Source organism: Marasmius oreades, chromosome 9, assembly GCF_018924745.1.
Source record: "Marasmius oreades isolate 03SP1 chromosome 9, whole genome shotgun sequence".
Classification (NCBI taxonomy): Eukaryota; Fungi; Basidiomycota; class Agaricomycetes; order Agaricales; family Marasmiaceae; genus Marasmius; species Marasmius oreades.
The window spans coordinates 1,953,510-1,973,111 of record NC_057331.1 but is presented as its reverse complement, the minus strand read 5'-3'; the positions used below and the strand labels follow the sequence as shown (position 1 = coordinate 1,973,111).

The 19,602-nt window shown below is 46.5% G+C and overlaps 8 protein-coding genes across 9 annotated transcripts; 7 read left to right on the top strand and 1 right to left on the bottom strand.

Annotated features, from left to right (window-relative positions):
* Positions 1 to 266: 266 nt before the first annotated feature.
* On the top strand, positions 267 to 793 carry E1B28_013517 (uncharacterized protein; the record flags this gene model as incomplete). Its single annotated transcript, XM_043158679.1, has 2 exons — positions 267 to 373; positions 430 to 793. The coding sequence occupies 2 exons, from the start codon at positions 267 to 269 to the stop codon at positions 791 to 793; spliced, it is 471 nt and encodes a 156-aa protein (XP_043004033.1).
* On the bottom strand, positions 664 to 4,189 carry E1B28_013516 (uncharacterized protein). The gene is made up of 15 exons (XM_043158678.1): positions 3,174 to 4,189; positions 2,866 to 3,107; positions 2,782 to 2,804; positions 2,664 to 2,688; positions 2,541 to 2,596; positions 2,465 to 2,486; positions 2,248 to 2,415; positions 2,028 to 2,182; positions 1,902 to 1,965; positions 1,716 to 1,845; positions 1,508 to 1,639; positions 1,334 to 1,442; positions 1,088 to 1,272; positions 885 to 1,022; positions 664 to 840 (listed from the first exon to the last, which is right to left on the bottom strand). The coding sequence occupies exons 2-14, from the start codon at positions 3,082 to 3,084 to the stop codon at positions 955 to 957; spliced, it is 1,356 nt and encodes a 451-aa protein (XP_043004032.1). The 5' UTR covers positions 3,085 to 3,107; positions 3,174 to 4,189; the 3' UTR covers positions 664 to 840; positions 885 to 954.
* Positions 4,190 to 4,562: 373 nt separating this feature from the next.
* Positions 4,563 to 4,986, top strand: E1B28_013515 (uncharacterized protein; the record flags this gene model as incomplete). Its single annotated transcript, XM_043158677.1, has 3 exons — positions 4,563 to 4,678; positions 4,734 to 4,870; positions 4,934 to 4,986. The coding sequence occupies 3 exons, from the start codon at positions 4,563 to 4,565 to the stop codon at positions 4,984 to 4,986; spliced, it is 306 nt and encodes a 101-aa protein (XP_043004031.1).
* A 483-nt stretch (positions 4,987 to 5,469) lies between these two features.
* E1B28_013514 (uncharacterized protein) lies at positions 5,470 to 7,643 on the top strand (the record flags this gene model as incomplete). Its single annotated transcript, XM_043158676.1, has 13 exons — positions 5,470 to 5,751; positions 5,810 to 5,832; positions 5,945 to 5,969; positions 6,023 to 6,078; positions 6,147 to 6,168; positions 6,220 to 6,387; positions 6,445 to 6,599; positions 6,656 to 6,719; positions 6,781 to 6,907; positions 6,963 to 7,094; positions 7,154 to 7,262; positions 7,320 to 7,504; positions 7,564 to 7,643. 13 exons carry the CDS (start codon positions 5,470 to 5,472, stop codon positions 7,641 to 7,643), a joined length of 1,428 nt encoding a protein of 475 aa, XP_043004030.1.
* A 302-nt stretch (positions 7,644 to 7,945) lies between these two features.
* Positions 7,946 to 10,837, top strand: E1B28_013513 (uncharacterized protein). Its single transcript, XM_043158675.1, has 13 exons — positions 7,946 to 8,232; positions 8,305 to 8,327; positions 8,387 to 8,411; positions 8,478 to 8,533; positions 8,590 to 8,611; positions 8,668 to 8,835; positions 8,903 to 9,057; positions 9,110 to 9,300; positions 9,354 to 9,485; positions 9,550 to 9,658; positions 9,729 to 9,916; positions 9,991 to 10,129; positions 10,184 to 10,837. The coding sequence occupies exons 1-12, from the start codon at positions 8,041 to 8,043 to the stop codon at positions 10,068 to 10,070; spliced, it is 1,341 nt and encodes a 446-aa protein (XP_043004029.1). The 5' UTR covers positions 7,946 to 8,040; the 3' UTR covers positions 10,071 to 10,129; positions 10,184 to 10,837.
* Positions 10,838 to 10,873: 36 nt separating this feature from the next.
* Positions 10,874 to 12,551, top strand: E1B28_013512 (uncharacterized protein). The gene is made up of 5 exons (XM_043158674.1): positions 10,874 to 11,196; positions 11,246 to 11,408; positions 11,468 to 11,674; positions 11,731 to 11,822; positions 11,891 to 12,551. The coding sequence occupies exons 1-5, from the start codon at positions 10,963 to 10,965 to the stop codon at positions 12,347 to 12,349; spliced, it is 1,155 nt and encodes a 384-aa protein (XP_043004028.1). The 5' UTR covers positions 10,874 to 10,962; the 3' UTR covers positions 12,350 to 12,551.
* Positions 12,552 to 14,625: 2,074 nt separating this feature from the next.
* E1B28_013511 (uncharacterized protein) lies at positions 14,626 to 16,540 on the top strand. 2 transcript variants are annotated; one of them, XM_043158673.1, is made up of 12 exons: positions 14,626 to 14,842; positions 14,908 to 15,153; positions 15,208 to 15,241; positions 15,297 to 15,359; positions 15,416 to 15,469; positions 15,521 to 15,594; positions 15,647 to 15,705; positions 15,758 to 15,875; positions 15,937 to 16,004; positions 16,061 to 16,098; positions 16,157 to 16,285; positions 16,344 to 16,540. In XM_043158673.1, the coding sequence occupies exons 2-12, from the start codon at positions 15,023 to 15,025 to the stop codon at positions 16,380 to 16,382; spliced, it is 807 nt and encodes a 268-aa protein (XP_043004027.1). In that variant the 5' UTR covers positions 14,626 to 14,842; positions 14,908 to 15,022; the 3' UTR covers positions 16,383 to 16,540. The 2 variants fall into 2 exon arrangements, with proteins under 2 accessions (XP_043004027.1, XP_043004026.1); XM_043158672.1 differs by having other exon boundaries at positions 14,892 to 15,153.
* A 305-nt stretch (positions 16,541 to 16,845) lies between these two features.
* E1B28_013510 (uncharacterized protein) lies at positions 16,846 to 19,176 on the top strand (the record flags this gene model as incomplete). Its single annotated transcript, XM_043158671.1, has 10 exons — positions 16,846 to 16,934; positions 16,984 to 17,116; positions 17,171 to 17,442; positions 17,507 to 18,314; positions 18,372 to 18,422; positions 18,484 to 18,532; positions 18,596 to 18,753; positions 18,810 to 18,871; positions 18,933 to 19,012; positions 19,073 to 19,176. 10 exons carry the CDS (start codon positions 16,846 to 16,848, stop codon positions 19,174 to 19,176), a joined length of 1,806 nt encoding a protein of 601 aa, XP_043004025.1.
* Between the last annotated feature and the right edge of the window lie 426 nt (positions 19,177 to 19,602).

The following is a 19,602-nucleotide window of genomic DNA, read 5'->3' as shown; positions in this document are numbered from 1 at the left end:
ATTCGTCTCAGTTGCTGCTGGAGGCGATCACATCATCGCTCTCACTACGAACGGCAACGTATACACTTGGGGTGTCGGTGAACTAGGTCAACTTGGTCGCAAGGTACCAGATCGCAGGAAAATCCATGGCACTGTCCCCGAAAAAGTCATTCTCAACTCACGTAAAGCGAGTTCTCGTTCTAGAACGGCTGTCGCCATCGGTGCAGGCGCCCGTCATTCCTTCGCTGTCGATGATCAAGGCGATGTTTGGGCGTTCGGTCTCAACTATGACGGTCAACTCGGTATTGGCGTCGCGAATTCTCGAGCTGATCCCGCTGTATTCTCCCCTACCAAGGTTCAGGGTCTTAGCAGGAATGACCTCGATGGAGCCACTGTAATTGAAATTTCCGGCGGTGAAGCACATACACTGTTTCTTACATCTGATGGCAGAGTCTTTGCTTGTGGACAGCATGACGTTGGGCAGATTGGACTTCCTGGAGATGATCCACTTTTCATCGCGCATCCGGGATCAATTCCTTTCCCGGTTCAAGTTCCACTTCCAGATCCCGATGATCCTGTCGTCCGCATCTCAACTAGCAGTAGAGGCAATTGGGTGGTTACTGCTGATGGTGCACCTTATGGATGGGGGGAAGCCAACTCTTCTGAACTAGGTCTTGGGTGGACTGACAAAAAGAAGGAAGTGTCGATGGCTCGAACACCCCAGGTGATTGTGAGAAGAGACGGTGGGTGGAGAGCTAAGGAAATCGCTTGTGGGGGACAACATTCTGTATGTTTATTGAGGAGACGGGCATGATTCTCGTACTTATGTTTATACATGTCGTTCGAATCGATAACGATAATCTAAGTTCTCTTAATACAATGTCTGTTCAGCGAATGCAGCCTACCTTCTCGCATCTTTACAGCTCTGCTACGCTCTCGCTTTATGAAGCGCGAATAAAGTTTTCGCCATTGTCGTTATTTCTTGCGCGACAAAAGCACGCGCGCTACACACATGAGGGTGACCCCAAACAGAATCATGCTTCCTGGAGAGGACGTGAACAACAAATTCCAAAAACCGAATGGCAAAACTGAGCGAAAAGAAACCGACCTGCGAAAAATCCCATCGGCTTCAAACCGTACACACTGTACACTCGTCCTGAAACTGGCGGTCCTAGAAGGCCGCCGAATGCCAAAAGGGTCAACATGATCCCTATTCGGTGTCCGACTTGTTTGAGGTCACCCATGGGTATGACTGGACCCGGGATAAGGGCTGCGTAGGAGCCTGTACAGAAGCTTTTTTGTAATAAGGAAGAATTATGAGATTTCGAAGATGTTGAATGAGTTGAAGACCTACCCGTAAATGATACATATGGCGATGAGCTGACCTTCCGTCTTAGCGAATGGCCATGCATAGGTCATGAAGCCACATATTGCCGTTAATGGGATCATGACGTTGAGGGCACCTTACGAAGAGGAACAGGGAGCGTTCTTGAAACGAGCCACGATGTCAAGCAGGGGAGGCACTCACCATATCGATCGGCTACTAATCCAGCGAAAATTCGGCCCAAACCAGAAGATGCGTTGGAGATAGCCACAAAGTAGAAGGAGATGTTTTCAGGCAATCCCAAAGAGGTAGCAGTTGTCGTAACATAGGTAAGGACTGTCCTTAAACAAAAAAAGGCATGGTGAGTTTTCCGATGATGCAGAAGTATAGAAGTTCTGAGGAACCGACGAACGCGTATAAAAACCGAGAAAGACCGTAAATGTAGAAAGACAGTAGACACTGTATGGCGCCGATTTGAAGCAACCGAAGGATAGAAAACCTCCGCTGGATGTTTGGCCGGGCGGTGTTCTTCTCTTTAAGGTCTAGGAACGGTCAACTTAAAATTATGGGACATAAACGAGCGAAATAACGAACTCACGAGAATAGCCATCAATTGCACGACAGCGACAATTAAGCCAAGTACACGCATAGTCCATGGGAATCTGGACCGCGTTTGATGAGAATTATACTTTTTTTTGGGTATACTGGCAATGAAGCTACGCACCCGATACGTGGGAGCAACGTTCTAACAGTGATCGGGATAACCGTCCCACCCGCAGCGGATCCCGTTGTGAACAAACCCAAAGCTAGTCCTCGACGCTTATTGAACCACTGCGTAACTATTGCTATGCAAGGTCCGAAAATTGTCCCAGCCGCAATCTGTTAAGGGAATATATCTGAATCGGCATGTTGTTCTCTCTCATCGTCAAGTAGACAATTCTCACACCAGTTGCGAATCCTTGGCATAGTACAAAATGCCAATAAACTTTGCATTCTGGTACTAGGATTATGGAAAGGACTAGAAGAAGACTGGCCCATATGAGGTTGACTCGAAAATAGCCCAGATCGAATAGTCGTCCGACGATTAACCCAGGTAAGAACAGTAGGGAATACTAGGACAGATGTTAGTATTCGGATTAAACCAAAATAAGTAGATACCACCTGCACTGACCCTATCCATGCACTTGTTCGGAGATGCATTAGGCAATAGAGTATCCAGGCGAGATATACCACTCACATTGTAGACCCGGGTTCATTCCTGAGTATATTCTGCTCATAGAACGCCTGGAAGACCTGGAAGAATTACATAAAGAAATGAGATAAGATATATGACGTCCCGAGAGCTAAATTGAGCACTCACTCCCCAGGCATTGATATATCCAAACCTAAACGGAAAAGGTCAAATGAGTACACGAAAACAACACAGATTATAGGCTGGACTGAGACACGGCCGAGAAGATGGTATTCGTAACACATACGTCGTAAATGAAGAACAGAAAGCCTTTAGGAATCAATGAAATCAGTGAGGGAAAAGGTATTTTCAAAGCCAAAGAGACTCTAACCCCAAAAACTACCATCCAAGCGCGAAGTCCTCCATCTGGAGGTGGCTCATTTCCTTCTTGAAGCGGAGCGATTTCATCCTCAGCGTCGCCAGAAGCCAGTGGGACCGGCTTTACTTCGACCACTATGGGTTCTCCGCTCTTCTTGTAGACCTTTTCGTGAGCGGCAGCAGCCGTTGTAGCACCGAGTACCATAGTTGAGCGTTTGGTTTCGGGATACATAGATGGAAAGACTGAAGGGAGTTCTAAAAGAGTGCCCATAATGACACTGGTATTTAAAGCGTCGCGAGAACCGAGAGGATGGGAATTACCGTGTTTATTTGATTATCTGGAAGGGGATGTAGGAATTGGTCCAAAAACACGATAAATGCAGTGAAGGGGAATTTTCCAAGGAAGCTAGCCCTACTCAAAGGTGTGCTTAACCGAGTGGATTCGTTGTATCCAAAAAAGCTCTCTATGAATTTTGCTTTCGAGGACAAGGAAAGTTGGAACATGCCTAAAGTTTACAAAGTTTCGTAAGACGTGTTCATAAAACCACCGATAGAGCTAATGCAGAGCAGCCACTACTCCCGCCCCACCGAACCTCAACAGTGAATCCTACCGCGGCGGGATTTACAGCCTCTGCCCGTAGTCACCGGTGTGTCGCCCCTGATTCCTTGAGGTAATACCCAACCCTTCAGCACACGGCATAGAAAGGTCTAAACATTTGCTGTCGATGAAACTCGTGAAGCTTGGTGAATAGTTGCAGCTGGAATCTGAAGGATATTGATCGTTAATTGCATATGATCGAAGTCAGATGGTTGAATCGAAGCCTTAAAATAGGGTATGCATGGCCGAGCGACACCTATACCTACTATAATGTTCAGAAGATGGCTCGGTGAGATAAATAATTGAAGGACCCGTTCCAAACTTTACGCCGAGCGTTCCGAGTCATCTATGTAGTTCGAAAGAGCGAGATGCAGTATACGGTCGAAACTCCAACACAGCGGAGAAGACGGCCATTCCTGCCCTGAAAAGCAGTGCGAAGCATAACTTGTGTGCCAGTCAGGTAACGTTTCAGGCCAGGCATCAATAACAGATATTAGGTCAACACGCGTAAAGCTACGTACCGATGAACGAGTTTGCCAATGTTACTTCAGGCCGTCATAACGCGTTGGGCCTGGTCGCGGTTGTTGGCTCCGGTCTCCGTGTTATCCGTCAATCTTCTAGGAGAGTATGAGCTTGGAATTTCAGGATATTCTAACATCGTGGATTTTCTGAGTCGGACTTCAGATGAGCGGAGAGCGAGGGAGCTGGGAGCTTCGAAGATGAAAGTTTGAGGTTGAGAGAAACAAATGAGTTACCATAAATGGATTCGCAAGTTCACATCGTGACATGATCGTCTAATTCGAAAGTTTGAACGTTGCCAGTAGCAGGGCTCTCAGATTATTTGTCAAATCCATTAAGAGAAAGCTAGTTCAAGACGCGAAGATGCATAAGAATCAATTACAATGGCTAAGGGGACATGATATGGTAACCTACTCCTGCGACTCGGAATCAGGGTGTTCTGATAGTGATCGTAGACTGACCTCCCTCCTGCCAGTGATGTTGTAATACATGTATGTTGATGTTTCGCAGTAACACAGGACTTTACAGGATGTAGCAGAAGGTCCGGGACTGGCAGGCAAATTCTTGCTTACTCGGTGCTCGTGGATCCTCGCATGCCCGGCTTCCAAGAGCTCCAAACTGTTATCAACGAACATCCACGGTCCACATTACTATTCGACATAGGCGACTGTTACATCTCCCAGAATACAATAGTAATACGTACTATCAGGTGCGATTTGATCATTCCATTTGATTCCCATACTGATCAGGTCCACGAGGATCAGCAACCAAAAGTTTTTCAACAAGTCTGCTCACAGTAGTACTATCCCTTGCCCTCGCCCTGAGTCCCAGAAATCTGATCCGCAGACGTGGTCGTCTATGTTGTATAGATCATGGTCTTACGACCTGCGAAATGCTATTGGTATCATTTTTCTCTTCGGTTGTAACGGTATCATGATGGATGAATTCCTTTCTACCGTTACAGGGTCTCTACGATTTGTTCCACCCCGTACATGCCGGGTTGTGCATGCGCATTAGGACGCCAACGTGGTACAGAAGGCTTAGGACATTCGGGTGTAGTGATAATTGAGTCCTTCAATGCATGGTGAGTACGAGTAACAAAAATAATCCCAACCAGGGGTGATTTTTTCTCGATGCGACAATTCTTCTGATACTTAGTCTTGCCTCCGTTTCTCTTAGAAGTGTTCGGAATACACCATGTTTATCCGCAGTCGTTCTCTAAGCCGTGAAGAGAATGAACGGCAAAACCTTTCCCATACATCAGCTCGATGAGCCAATGAGCATGCCCTCACCACAACCCAGTCCAAGCTTCTCTCTGCCTCGTTTATACAGACGACCTGACATGACGCGGTAATTGATGTTTTGTTTCGCCTGGGTTAACGGTGTGTGAGGTATATTTACATATACACTTTTGTTATAAGAACTCACCCAGTTCCTGATTTACGATGCACAGAATTTTGTCCTGCATTCATAAACCGACTACTCGAAAAGACCACTTCCATGTCACACCCTTCGAGGCCCAACCTGACTTCGTGTCATTCCGCCGACACGCTCTACTCCGCTTCAACACTGTGTGTTGGGTCAGTAAACGACGATCATCGTCGTGATGGGGAAGATCGATATTGCTCAAAAGACTGCACCGTACAAGAGGATTGTAGCATCGCGCCTACTCACGAGAAGAAAGCGAATGGATATCATTCCACAGAATGTAACTTACAAGAGGCAATTCAACCGGACCCTGTCCCTGACGGTGGGCTCAGAGCCTGGCTCGTTATCGTCGGAGTAACTTGTCCTTTCGTTATCAGCCCTCTTACTCACTAACGTTATCTTTTTTTTACAGATTTTTTGTCTCGCCTTCACTGCGTGAGTCTTCTCTTTCCGCTAGTTCTCCCCTCGTTCTGCCTTTGAAGTATTGCGCACAAACCACTTCATGGGTGACCTTCGATGATCGTACTAATACTTTGAACCCACGCAGATTCGGCTGCATGAGTACATGGGGTGTGAGCATTTTGACAAGTAGTTTTTTGAGGACTCAATCTTACACTTTTACTAGGTCTTTCAAGCCTACTATGAAGAGACGTTACTTAAAGGTTCGTCCTCCGCAAAGATGTAAGCATGCAACCCTATAGATCCAAGGCTTTGACTGAAAGTTTCGCGTCGTACCCCCCTTCAATCAGTGCATGGATAGGTTCTGTTCAGGTCCGTCGTCGCAGTGCCACCTTTGTGAGATTTATCTGAAGAGCGGAACAGTATGCCCTAGTTTTCACTCCAAGCATGGTAGTCGGTCGACTGTTCGACAAGGGGTATTACCATTCGATCTTGATATCTTCTAGTGCGGTACTTGTGCTAGCTACTATGCTGTTGGCCGAATGCACACTCTACTGGCACTTTTTGTTCTGCCAAGGATTCGTGATCGGGGTGACTTCTCTTCATTGCTCTTCATGGACGAGTCCTTAAATTGTTTACTCGCTATAGCTTTCATGCGGCGTCATCACTGCGCCATCACCTGCCATAGTCTCTCAATGGTTCAAGGACCGGAGAGCTTTGGCGCTTGGTATCACTGCCTGTGGGTCGTCATTAGGTGGCACACTCTTTCCCATTGTGATTCGCGCGTTGCTTCCTCGCGTTGGGTGCGGGGAATCCTTTAGCTGCGTAAAGATGCTATGATGAGCTGACTATTATTTAGATTCCGATGGACTATGCGCGTGTTGGGATTCATCATACTCACCTCTTTGACTGTTGCTGTCCTGGTGAGCTTATCTATTTGCTCCAGGTATTAGCAGCGTCTCACAGGATAACATTCAAAATCAGACAGTGAGGAGAAGGATTCCGCCCTCCCACCCAAGTGGTCCACTCTTAGGGCTAAAACCTCTCAAGACACCCGCCTTTGTGATCTGGTGTGTTGCGACCTTGTTCGTATACCTCGGTAATTATACTTGTGAGCCTTTCACTCTCAAGTCAGTGCTACTACTGACATGTTACTACTGACCCAGTTTTGGCTTATGTTGCTTCGACGGCCGTTTCCAAGGGCTTCTCTCGAGACTTTTCTTTTACTCTCGTTGCGATAGTCAACGGTAGCTCTGGGCTCGGACGTGTTTCGGCTGGAATAATCGCTGACTATATTGGTTGGATTCTTCATTTTTGTCCAAGGTTACCTCGAGCTGATTACCATGGTCACCTTCAGGATCCATGAACCATATGATACCTGCGACTGCCATCACCGCAGCAACCGTCTTAGCGTGGCCTGCTGCTAGGACACAGTCCAGCTTAGTGGCAACAAGTGCTTTGTATGGGTATAACCCGTTCACTAATGGTTCTTTCCCCCCCAAAAGCTAATGGAAACTTGTCAGCTTATCCGCCGGATCCTACGGTGCTCTATTATGGCATCCGATCCTAGACTTGGGAGATCCGGAAGAAATGAGCCGTCGAATAGCTATATTGATGTTGTCTTTAGCTTGCGCTGGGTTAGTCGGACCTCCGATGTCAGGAGAAGTGAATTCCGCTGCCGGCATGCAGGCCATGGGATTTTTCGCAGGTGAGCCAGGGTTTATGGCAATCAACATGTTCTACCGGTTGTTGACTGCTGACCTCAAGGTGGCTGCATGTTGACCGGAGTGCTGATCGCATGTTTTGGGAGGTATTTGTTACTCAAAAAGACATGGGGGAAGATATGATGGTTGGAAATGACGTTCCTCTGTTTCATGACTGAATATGTACGTATCATGCTATTAGATTCAAGTAGTTTTTATGTATTTCCAGTTTCCTCCGTCTTTGCAGGGGAATATGGTGAGACCGAGTGCCTGCCGGGACTGCAGGCGCTTTTTCTCGCACGCCACCTGAGGTGCGGGACCGCAGGACGAGTCGTGTAGGCTGACCACGGAATTCAATCCAGAATAGCCAGGGCACAGACCGTAATGAATGGCATCGATTCTTACCTCCAGATACCTTCACAAATCGCGGACGTCGGCTTGCTTACCGAAGATTTGGCGATGCCTCGACTCCGAGGATATTGATAAGCACTACTAGGGGCCTTAAAACCATGAGGTCTCATGTTCAATTTTTCGCCCAACAATGACTCCCCGCTCTCCCTCGGCATCCGCTCAAACCGATTCTCTGGACGTACACGAAGTGGCTCTAGTGAACATGATGGAGGGGATCGTTCCTGAGCAAATTTTAGAAGACAAGGAGGAAAAAGCAAATCCTGGTGAGGCCTCCGACGATTATCCTGACGGCGGATTGAGAGCCTGGTTGGTCGTTCTGGGAGTACGCATTCGCCCTCGAGATTCATTCTTCTTCGAACAGCCATTTCTGACGAGTTGATGGTTTATTGCTTAGACCGTGTTGTCGAATTTCTCAACGTATGTTCTTTTCTCGCGATCATTCCGAGCCAATTGCACTGAACGCGCTATATTTCTAGATTTGGATTCGTGAACTCTTGGGGAGTGAGCGCTACTTCCTTAATTGATTGCATCAGAAGCTTTGTCATTGAGCCTGTCCTTTTTCTCCAGGTATTCCAGTCGTACTATGAACAGGACTTGCTACGAGGGACTTCACCTTCCACAATGTGGGTTGATTGAGCCTGTGCTCAATCAGAGTACTGAAAAAACTGGTTTGGAATAGTGCATGGATAGGTTCAGTTCAGGTATGAGACGTTTCTGAACGACAAAAAGGCAATTCTAACCTTTTTCGTAACCTCAGTACGCACTGGTGTTTTTCCCGGCACTGTTTACTGGGCGCATGTTCGATCTCGGCATTTTTAAAATCCCTTACGCCATAGCTTCGGTTGTCATTGTTGCTAGCTGTTTCGTCACAGCTGAATGCACCAAGTACTGGCATTTCCTGCTTTGTCAAGGTATCGCTCTTGGGGTAAGTGGTTTGTTTGTAGTACTTATTACGCTCACGTAAAGGAGATTGATTCCTTTTGTATCCATAGATTGCGTGTGGCATGGTTTTCGGTCCGTCCCTCGCTGTGCTTGGTCATTGGTTTAAGAAGAGACGGGGACTTGCGTTGGGAATAACGGCCACTGGATCTTCGATTGGCGGTGCTGTCCTTCCCATCGTAGCACGGAGACTTATTCAGGAAGTCGGGTAGGTTCTACAGAAGGTTTTTGCATGCTTTCTATTATATCTTCTTTGCCAGCTTCAAATGGACGATGCGGATAATCGGTTTCATTCTACTCGTCAGTCTATCGGTTCCAAATCTGACGCTCGCTCGTCGGCTGCCGGCCAAGAAAGTGGCGGGTGGAGTCTTCAATATAGGAGTTTTTACATCTCCTATTTTCTCCGTTTATTGTCTTGCAATTTGTGTCTCGTTTCTGGGGCTTTACACTAGTATGGAAACAACCTCATTTCCCATATAAGTCATCACTGATTTCTGTGTGCAGCTCTCACCTATATTGATATAAGCGCGATACGTATAGGAATCTCACCGGAGTTCTCATTCTATCTAGTGGCTATCACTAATGCTGCATCTGGATTTGGACGTCTATGTTCAGGTTTTCTGGTGGACAAAGCTGGTATGTATATGTTTCTTTATCTCTCTTTTGTTACGATTACTAACGTTAACAACTATATCTCCAGGCCCTATCAATTTTTATGCTCCGATGACGGTTATTGCTGGTGTTTTAACGTACGCATGGCCATTTGCGCGTTCACAAGGGGGCCTGATTGCCATTGCAGTCTTGTACGGGTAAGCTATAAACACAAAGCTGTTTAAAAAAACGCTTAAAAGTTTTCCCTGACAAATTGCTTCGTTCAAGGTTTTCTTCCGGTGCCTTTATCTCCACCTTCATCTTACCGGTGTACGGGATGGGAGAAATGGATGACGTAGGCCGTCGCACTGGGACAGTGATGAGTATAGCAGCTATCGGTGCTCTCGTTGGTCCTCCTATCTCTGGTGCGATTAACGATGTTTCCGGTGGGTTTGAGGCGGTCGGGTATTATGCTGGTGAGATATATGTTGTCCCGTTTTTCCCCCAGTTGAACGATGTTCAACCTTGATGGTATTTTTCCTTCTTTTAGGAACTATGATCCTGGTTTCGGTCGCTTTAATGCTCTTGACAAGATATCTTGTCCTTCGTCGGTGGCGAGGCATATATTGAGATGCGTTGACAATTAAAAAATGTTCAACTTCGCCTTGGGGTATTTTAAGAACAGGGCTGTGAGTAATCCGGCTTTTTGATTTGGAATTCCCCAGCGAGATCTCTGCGCATAGGTTGAAACGAGATATCAGGCATTGCATTATTTTCGAGCAGGAAATCATGCCTTACCCTCTCCTTCCAGTGTCAATCTCCCATCTCCCATCTCCCTCCATGTCCAAATTGCACCAGTGAGTCTGTACCCAATATAAACGCGTCTCGTGCGGGTGACGGGCACAAACTCCGCGGAATGAACCTGCGTCTCTGTTTTCTCTGATCCAAGCATTGACAGACACTTGGCAGAGGCGGTATTTAGGCCTATGGGTGTTGTCTTCCTTTACCTGATTACGAGGTCTTCCCACTTCTGAATATTTTTGATGGAGTCCGTATCGAAATTTACTCTCCAGACGTGACACGTGACGCAACGTGTTTTGGTATTCTAAGTTGGTTTTGGTTGATGAGCGTACTCCATTCCCACGCTTTTCCCACGCTTGAGCTCGTAGACCCTGCAGGCTGCCAATCTCATTTCCCTGAAACTCATTATTAAGCGATGTAACCGTCAGCCAGCGGTTACCAAACTCTTTTCCTACTTTTGAGAGCAGGTAAACACGATTCTCGAATGAATAAGTACTAGTATTTGTAGCTGTCCGTAAACCAACTGTATGGATTTTCAAGGAGGATCGATAAAAATAGGTCTTTCAGGGTCATTATGATCGTCAGCTCGTTGCCAGCTGTGACATATAATAATAAGCGCCGTAACAGTATAAAATAATTCCACGCGATTTGCTCCTCCTCACTACGACCTCTCCTCCTTCCCTCCCAACACCATTACGCTCTTTTAAACCTACTTTTCAGGATGAAATCTCTGACCCTCGTCCCTCTTTTTGTTGCGTCCTTGGCCTCAACGGCTTTAGCAGCCAGCTCATGCGTGGCTTTCGATTCCAATTTTAATTTGCTTGCATTCAACTACGGAGGAAAAGACTACAATGCAGGCACTCAGGATTCATGGGGTTCTGGAACACCTACTGAGATAACGACGAGTGGGAGGCCCAAGTTTGATACTGATGGTGTTACCTGTTATTTGGCTCAGGTACTGCTTTCTCTATCCCTGGAGTTGATTATAGCTGATAAATCGTTAGTTTTATAATGCAGTATATGTTCTCAATGCCGACAAGTCGAATCCTTCCTCAGTTTACATCTTTGATGCTGCTTCCAATTCATGGTCGACCCAGAGTGTAAACGCTGGAGGTCCCGACATGAGCAGTGCCGTGTCGATACTGGATCATGATACCAATGTGTTTTGTAAGTTCTCAGGGCTGTTATTTTTCGTGAAGCAGTTCATTGATCAATATGAACATCAGATACCATGTCTAGTGCCAAATTATGGTCCCTTGACATGGACCCACTCAAGGCAAAAGCATCGTCGGATGCCGTTACCTGGAATGCTGTTGGAACGCCCACCTCCTTCAAGGCAGATGGATACCAACCCGTTATGGGACTTGCTCAGAACCACATTCACTTCTTGAATACTGCGGGTGCTGGCAAGGCTGATATCTTTGTTATTCACTGTGAGTTGATTCTTCTTTCTTTGTTACACCCCGAAGTGACGGTTTGAAATGGCCAGTTTCTTATTGGCAACCTGAAACACAAACTTATTCTGGACCCGAATTCCCCGCTCAACATGGTCAGGTCGCTTCGATTTTCCAGTCAGAGGGTGTAAGTGTCGTTGGTTTTCTTGGGGATTATCTTTCGGGTACTAGTTGCTGATCACGGCTTTTCACTAGGTTCAACAAGAATTCGCCTTCTTCCCCGACGACGGCTCGGGTACCTTTGTGATCAACGTTGAGAACAACTCAACGAGATCCCTCCCTGGGCCATCCGTCAAGGATGCTGCCGCGACCTATGCGGCCTCTATCACCGCACTCGTCTCGTCCTCTTCCCAATCTGGCATCCAGTACCTTCCTTACAGCCAGAACGGTGACAACTCAGGAGCCAAATGGACGAAAGTCGAAAAGTTGGCCAATTTGACGCCACCGCCTTCATCTGGTAATGGTAACGGAAATACTACGGGAACTGGAGGAAAGTCGACGGGTACTAACACCGCACCTGGATCCAAGTCAACTGGAAACTCTTCAACCGGTGGGAATAACAACAATAACGGTGGAATGAAGGTTGGAAAGGGTGCAACGGCTGGTATGTTTGGAGCTTTGCTGTTGGGTAGTTTGGGGGTGTTGTTGATTTAATTAGGATCTATGATCATTTTTTCTTGCTTGCTTGCTCGCTTTGTTTTCGTTTTTGATGTTGTGGACATTTGAGTAGTTATGTGTAATGCGGCTTAATTTGAATATTACCTTAAGGACGCTCTTTTGAAGACGTACATTTTATGGTTATCCACGGAACTCCCTGTAGGAACTTCCGATGCCATATTTATCGACTTGTTACCCGTCGCTTCCAAGTAAAGGAGGAGCTTGATGTTGAAGACACGCCGAGTTGTCTAATTTATCATTCCAAGTCGGGGTTCACTGAAGATCGATTATGTATCTATTTCTTCCATTCTAGCTTGAACAAAACCATAGACAGAATAAGTTGACAGCGAAACCGTCAAGAGTTAGGCGCTTTTGGCCTGAGTATAGGTATAATCAAGCGCTGTGGAGATGAACACATAGTGGACATAAGCACCCATTACCACGCAGACATGGAAGATCTGATGGGGGGTGGAAGAGGTAATCGTAATCACTGGGATCAAAGCGTTCTGGGATTCGGTTTGCACTGAAAAAAACATGAATTTTTGAACTCGAATAATAATGAAATAGCCGAAACTTACTACAACCCCACCCCCCGGCGTTGACGGATGAGTCCAAGAGGAACCACTTCAAACCCATCCCTGTAAGTGTCGTCGCTAATCCGCGTACAGCCAACCAGTGAAATATTGGGACGACCACAATGAGACTCATTCCCGCAAAAATCGTGGTGCGTAGAGTGGTATGTGTGGGTTTTGCGTATTCGGGATCGAGAACGGCAAAGATACCAGCTGAGAAAACCCAAAAGTCAGTCGGATGAACATTGAGGACTAGTAGCACCCCCAGTGTGCATTACCGGCATTCAGTAACAGAACCATTAAGCCGTAAAGTCTGAAAGTCTCTGGTTCACAGAAGAATCCGTAGTAGAGTCATGAACAGAAGAATCCCAAGTTCAGAACAGCGATTCCAACATAATTGAAAGCATGGCAACAGAAGCAGACCTAGCAAGTTTTATGTGAGGAACATGAATGTGATATTTTTTTCGCAACGACAAGCAGTACTTCTCGGGATTGATGGGCAAGCGCTGTGGTATATTGCACTAGACAGGAGACAAAACGCGACCGAGGCAAAGAAAGTTGAAAGTATGGCCGAGTCCACCCATGTCATTCGACCAGATGTCGGAGTTGCGATGGATTCACTGTGATCAAGAAACATAGAAAAAGTCCGCCGCCCCACGAGTGAGTGTGTATGTTTCCTAGAAACTCTTAGTCAGAATGGAATCTCTCGTATGCTTCCGACTCTCACCGGTTTTGTTATGCACATCTGTTAGTGCTATTATGATCAAATGATGAAAACCTCTCGAGACGTCTAGGAGTACGCACAACTGTCAACCTTAGATGGAATGAACGCAACCTTTCCAACCTCTCTTGCGAACTAAGTTTCAGCCCAGGATCTGAATAAGATAACTGTTTGTGTAAAATTTTCAACGAATGCTTGTCTTCGGTATCCGGTGAGTATATGGTTGTAACGTTTCCAGCTCGGTACGTTGTTCAAAGTGACAGTCCGGCTGAGGTCAGATTGTCCGACATTTGCTTGCTTGTCAGTCGGGGGATCTTGCAACGATGAGGGACAAACGTTGGCAGGAGATAGAGCCATAGTTCTGGAAATATAAGTACATACAATCCCGAATGGGGAGTGGAGCGTCCGAGCGAACCAGAACCTATGCCGGCTTACAAGTTGAACAGTGTGGGAGCGGTCGAGGTATCCAGAAGGACAGTTCGGTGACGCCTTAAAATGTATTGGCCGTGGTACGTCTCGTTGTTGCTCATTTTGAATCTCAGTCTGTGGAGTGTACTTTTGATTGCGGGAGGGTTCAATAGTTCGACAATTGATATCAAGTTCCATATCGCCTCTTGTGTCGATCCTCCCGCGGGCCTTCACGCGACTGTCGATAGCGCGTAGAACATAAATGGCATGTCTGGCCTTGTGGTATCGTAGAATGGAGGAAGTAATGATGAAATTCGCGGATTCTGCTTGAAACTGAAGGCATGCGAGAGGTATGACAAGAGTCAACAACTCGAGTAACGCACGCCAAAACGAAGGACACCGTCACGCACAGCGCAGAAAAGGGAGATAGTGAAACTCTGGTGTTCAAGAGAGTTGCCGACGGGTTCAAATTTTCACACGTTGACATCAGATCATCAGCCGATGTCAGGCCGAGATGCCCAAAAAGGTGTGTTGGAGCCTAATTCATCGCCATTTATAGACTCGGTTTGCTACATAAATACCAAACTAGTGCGTGGGAATAGCAAAAAAAGGACTTTACGACACAATTCTGGACAGACATCAGGGGAAACATGTACAGTTGCCCCCACATCGCTGGGTACTTGTTGGGTACTTGTTTTATGGCTTCTACCTCCCCTCGTTCCACAACTATTACTGAGCAAATCTTTGGCTACACTATGCCAGATCGAGTCGCCCGGGTTCAAGCTCAAGGTTCGGAGAGTTTGTCAATCTACCATCTAAATCGCCGACATTCATTTAGGACCCGTACATTCTAGCGAAGTGTGGACCTTCAACGCTCTTCAAATACTGGCTTTCGTTTTAAATATCTTGGTCTTCAGCACTGCCATTGTATCGAGTCGTGTTACACGAGCTCCGATATGGTTCATCTTCATGGGTAGTTGGATCTTATGGCCTATTGCGCACGGCCTTCTCTTCTTAACCGGGCACCAATTCGACCACAAACCACCGCCGCAAATATTATGCCTTATTCAAGCAGGCTTAGTCTATGCATTTCCACCATAGTGCGCAGTCAATGACGTATGGACAAAGACCGCTTCGACTGAGATTTTTACTAGCATGGGAGTCTTGAATCTTGGCCTTCTTGCCCATGTAATCCTCTCCACGACATTCCATTAATGAAACTTACTGATCTACAATATCAAAGGTCTATATTGTTGTCCGTGCTAGCATCAATCGCTGTCGGCCACCAATTCAGCTTCCCTGGACTGTAAGGGAGATTATTCAAAGAATTGTCGCTTGGTCCAACGATATAATCGTTTCTAGTTTGTCTTTCTACCGACCGGCATTTTCCTCGCGATGTTTTTTGTAGTCGTACTGGTATGCTTCCCCTTTTGCTCAGAGCACTGACGGTAATCATAACTTGTCTAGATCGGTCTCAAAAACCCTGAAATGGTTGTAAGAACACGGCCGCCCATGTATTGCCACATGGTCGATCACACATCGTGTGTGCTTTTATACTACCTCTGAAAATCCTTGTCGACTTGAATTATCTAGTTTCACAGTCAGTGCTGCACTATCCACATTGGCCATATTCTCATTCATAGGGATAGAAGGTTTGGCGTTCACCGAGATACAAGGTTAGTGGAAAACTAACATGATCTCTAGTTGTCTTAGGAATCATGCTCTACAGAAATTGGGAAACATATCAATATACTTGTCCCGTTTGGGGTACGTCGGTACTCAAGATGTTTGCCTTTAGCGTCGTACCAGTTCTCGTCCTGGTGTACGTTTCCGGACCTTTACTGTTTGGCAGCGGGACTCATTGAAATTGTTCACTTCACTAGATTAAGCATCGTCTCTGCGATGAATCTCGATGGCTACGATTTCCTGGCCTTAGTCGCTGTTCACTCCAGTAAGTGCTCCAAGTGTTTTCTCGAATCGTCCGGTTGATGGGCGTCATTGTCATAGTGCCCCTGATTGCAGCGATTGTTTTCGGTGTAAACAAGGCGAGTCGATGATTCGTTTTCTCTGTAAGGTTCACACTTGACATTCTCCCGTAATCAGGACATTATGCGAGCTTGGTTTTGTTTTGTAGGTCGCCGGATAGAACCTAAAAACCAGGATACATCCTATATGTTGGCACCCATGGAAAACCCGAGTCCGTATGTAGCAGGTTCGAATGGTCAAACTGAGGTAAGTATCCTTCTCATTATTTTATTGCGATTTCTTCGTTTTATTCGATGATGTTCAGGCTCTTCTTGAACGTGATCTGCATCATGATCGTGCTTGAATTGTGTTGTTGGCAGAATCGGAGTAGAATTTATCCAGCCACACTTGCGGCGGTTCGTAATTGGGACAGTTGGTTGTAAGCAGGACATTGTAAACCTATACTACTGCATCGATGTTTAATATATACTTGAGACACGCAGACAATGTTTTTTTGCCGCACCCATGTCTTGTTAATTATTCAAACTTTAACCACTGTCTAATTTGGACGATATGTATTATGTGCCTCAAGGCTAGGGCACTATGCGTGGGAGAGTGACCATCTGACTCGATTCGAAGCGAAAATTTCTTTTCATGCCAGGCGGATGGTCAAAATTCCTTATAGACTGCTATCATCACGTCGATCATATCTGCAGACAGTCTGTTATCGATCTCTAACGACTTTCCCTCGAAGTCGTTACCAACAACATCTCTTCTGCAATCCTCGATTGTACGCGACTTCCCTCATCGCCAATAACGAAACCAAGATGTCGAACGCTGAGAATGCTACTCCCGACGCTGGTACCACGGCCAATCTGCAAAAAGATCCTGTTACAGGCGAAATGATCTCCAAGACGTTAGTAGTCCTTGCGTTTCTTCAGCCTGTGCTGATTTTCATTGCCTAGAGAATACAAGCGGCGAGAGAAACAACGTGCAAAGGATGCTATGAAGGCTGGTAAAGCACCTGCACCACAAGAAAGGACTGAAACAGCGGAGAAGGCAGAGAAGCCGAAGGCCGAGGAGGAACTGAATCCGAACGTAAGTTGTTTAACATTACCTTTCTACCCAGCTAATTATCGCTTCTTTTTGCAGCAATACTATGAAATGCGCTCGCGTCAAATACTTCAGCTTAAGCAAACCCAAAACCCCAACCCATATCCTCACAAGTTTCAAACAACTAGGTCTATCACGTCCTACATCGAAAGCTACGGACCCGAAGGGAAAATTGCGAAGGGGACGAGGGTAGAGGGTGTGCAAGAGAGATTGACTGGTAGAATTCACAATATCAGAGCGAGTGGTTCCAAGTTGGTATTCTATGACTTACACGGGGAGGATAAAAAGGTTCAGATTATGGCCACGTTACAGTGAGTCAATCCACAGCCCTCTTTCCCAACATGGTGTAATAATATGGTCTGTTTCTTCTTATAGAGATTCCAGCGACCCCGACAACTTCCTCGCGAACCAGGAACTTTTCAAGCGGGGAGACATCGTGGGTGTTGTGGGCACACCTTCTCGTACCAAGTTGGGGGAGCTATCCATAACAGCGCATACGATGACCCTTCTCGCACCCAACCTCCATTTACTCCCTTCTTCACATTTTGGTTTGAAGGATCAGGAGACCAGGTACCGCAAGCGCCATCTTGACCTCATTCTCAACGAGAACACGCGCCAGCTATTCAAAACTCGGAGCAAGATCATCAAGCAAATCCGTGAATTCTTCGACAAGAGAGGGTTCTTGGAAGTTGAGACACCCATCACTTCCCTCCTAGCTGGTGGTGCTACTGCCAAACCTTTTGTCACGCACCACAATGATCTCAACCTTGACCTCTATTTACGAATCGCTCCTGAATTGTATTTGAAGGAACTTGTGGTTGGCGGTTTGGACCGTGTTTATGAGGTCGGAAGGGTCTTTAGAAATGAGGGGATTGACATGACGCACAATCCCGAGTTCACGATTTGTGAATTCTACATGGCCTATGCGGATATGTATGATATTATGGAAATGACGGAGGAACTGATGGAGGGTTTAGTACGGGAAATCACCGGAGGTTCGACTCAACTTTGGTACCGCCCTGAAGGAGACAAGGGAAAGCCATGGCTTTTGGACTTCGCAAGACCGTGGAAGCGGTACGACATGATCGAAACGTTGGAGGAAAAACTGGGAGTTAAGTTCCCACCTGGCGATACGTTGCACACGGAAGAAGCGGGCAGTTTTTTGAAAGAGCTTTGCGAGAAGGTGGGTACATGCTTTTCCGACTTTCTTTCTTGGTCTGAATGGTAACGCCTCGTACAGCATAATGTGGAATGCAGCGAACCGCGAACTAATGCTCGTTTGCTTGATAAGGTCGGTTTCTCCATCTCATCGACAAGATTTCGATTTCTTAGACTCACATTCACCTTCTTAGCTCGTCGGCGAGTTTATTGAGCCTCTTTGTATCTCACCCGCTTTCATTGGTTAGTGCCATGTGTTCCTTGTAACCATCATGCTAGTCGAGCTGATTCGTTTTCTCCCATCAGTTGGTCATCCACAAGTCATGTCGCCTCTGGCGAAGTGGCACCGATCTCGACCGGGCCTGTGTGAGCGATTCGAGGCTTTCTTGTGCCAGAAGGAGATTTGTAACGCGTATACGGAGTTGAACGATCCGTTCGAGCAAAGGTTGAGATTCGAGGAACAGGTATATCGAGTTCTTATTATTATATTCTACTCTCTTACAAACCGTGTTCTATGTAGGTCAGGCAAAAGGAGCAGGGTGACGACGAAGCACAGGGTATAGATGAGACCTTTATAGACGCGTGAGTTGTAACTCTTCCATCCTCTGAATCAGTAGGGTGCTGATTGTTACGTTGGTTTCAGTCTTGAGCATGGTCTCCCTCCCACTGGTGGGTGGGGATTAGGTATCGATCGGCTTGTCATGTTCTTAACCAACTCTACGAGTTCGTATATTCTTTTCGTGCTCTTTCGTCTGACGATGAACTTGTGTATATCTTTTTTAGACATCAAAGAAGTCCTACTCTTCCCGGCTATGAAGCCAATAGAGGCCAACCCCCCACCTGCAATTATAGGCGGGCCGACGCCAGCACCTTCGGGACAAATCTAGAAGGAGTCTTATATAGGGACGTGTGGACCATCCGTTCGAACGTATCTCTATCGAGTTTTGTCCTCATATGGGTAGGGAGCCCGTATGTGGGTAAGGAATGGATTCTTGTCCTCAAGTAATGATTATCGACATCCTTTAACAAGAGCTTAATCACTTAACCATTCGCGAACGGTAATGAATGTTTCGGCGATTCTCATGAGCTGGTTTGGGGTTCTGAATGGTTTGTGGCAGTTGTTTCTTTGACAACAGCATTTGCCTGATAATGGAGAAGGTGTCCATGGGAAATGAGTATTGTATTGCATGATCACAATCGAGCCAGGGCGACCAAAATCCTTTCGTGTCCATGATTCCGGCAGATCCCGATGAGGGTCCGCCTATCTGTGCTGCACGCGACACGAGGAATGCTCGGTCTTGCAGGCGCGGAAT

Excerpts from the sequence above, each read along its gene's own strand:
- E1B28_013516 (XM_043158678.1), bottom strand. The coding sequence starts at position 3,084 with ATGTATCCCGAAACCAAACGCTCAACTATGGTACTCGGTGCTACAACG. Across the intron at positions 2,416-2,464 it reads CATGGATAGGGTCAGTGCAG|TATTCCCTACTGTTCTTACC; the intron begins GTGGTATCTACT and ends CATCTGTCCTAG. Across the intron at positions 1,846-1,901 it reads TGCAATTGATGGCTATTCTC|ACCTTAAAGAGAAGAACACC; the intron begins GTGAGTTCGTTA and ends GACCGTTCCTAG.
- E1B28_013513 (XM_043158675.1), top strand. The coding sequence starts at position 8,041 with ATGACTCCCCGCTCTCCCTCGGCATCCGCTCAAACCGATTCTCTGGAC. Across the intron at positions 8,328-8,386 it reads GTGTTGTCGAATTTCTCAAC|ATTTGGATTCGTGAACTCTT; the intron begins GTATGTTCTTTT and ends CTATATTTCTAG. Across the intron at positions 9,486-9,549 it reads TTTTCTGGTGGACAAAGCTG|GCCCTATCAATTTTTATGCT; the intron begins GTATGTATATGT and ends CTATATCTCCAG.
- E1B28_013512 (XM_043158674.1), top strand. The coding sequence starts at position 10,963 with ATGAAATCTCTGACCCTCGTCCCTCTTTTTGTTGCGTCCTTGGCCTCA. Across the intron at positions 11,197-11,245 it reads TTACCTGTTATTTGGCTCAG|TTTTATAATGCAGTATATGT; the intron begins GTACTGCTTTCT and ends ATAAATCGTTAG. Across the intron at positions 11,823-11,890 it reads CGATTTTCCAGTCAGAGGGT|GTTCAACAAGAATTCGCCTT; the intron begins GTAAGTGTCGTT and ends GCTTTTCACTAG.
- E1B28_013511 (XM_043158672.1), top strand. The coding sequence starts at position 14,704 with ATGTACAGTTGCCCCCACATCGCTGGGTACTTGTTGGGTACTTGTTTT. Across the intron at positions 15,470-15,520 it reads TGTTTTTTGTAGTCGTACTG|ATCGGTCTCAAAAACCCTGA; the intron begins GTATGCTTCCCC and ends TAACTTGTCTAG. Across the intron at positions 15,706-15,757 it reads CTCATTCATAGGGATAGAAG|TTGTCTTAGGAATCATGCTC; the intron begins GTTTGGCGTTCA and ends CATGATCTCTAG.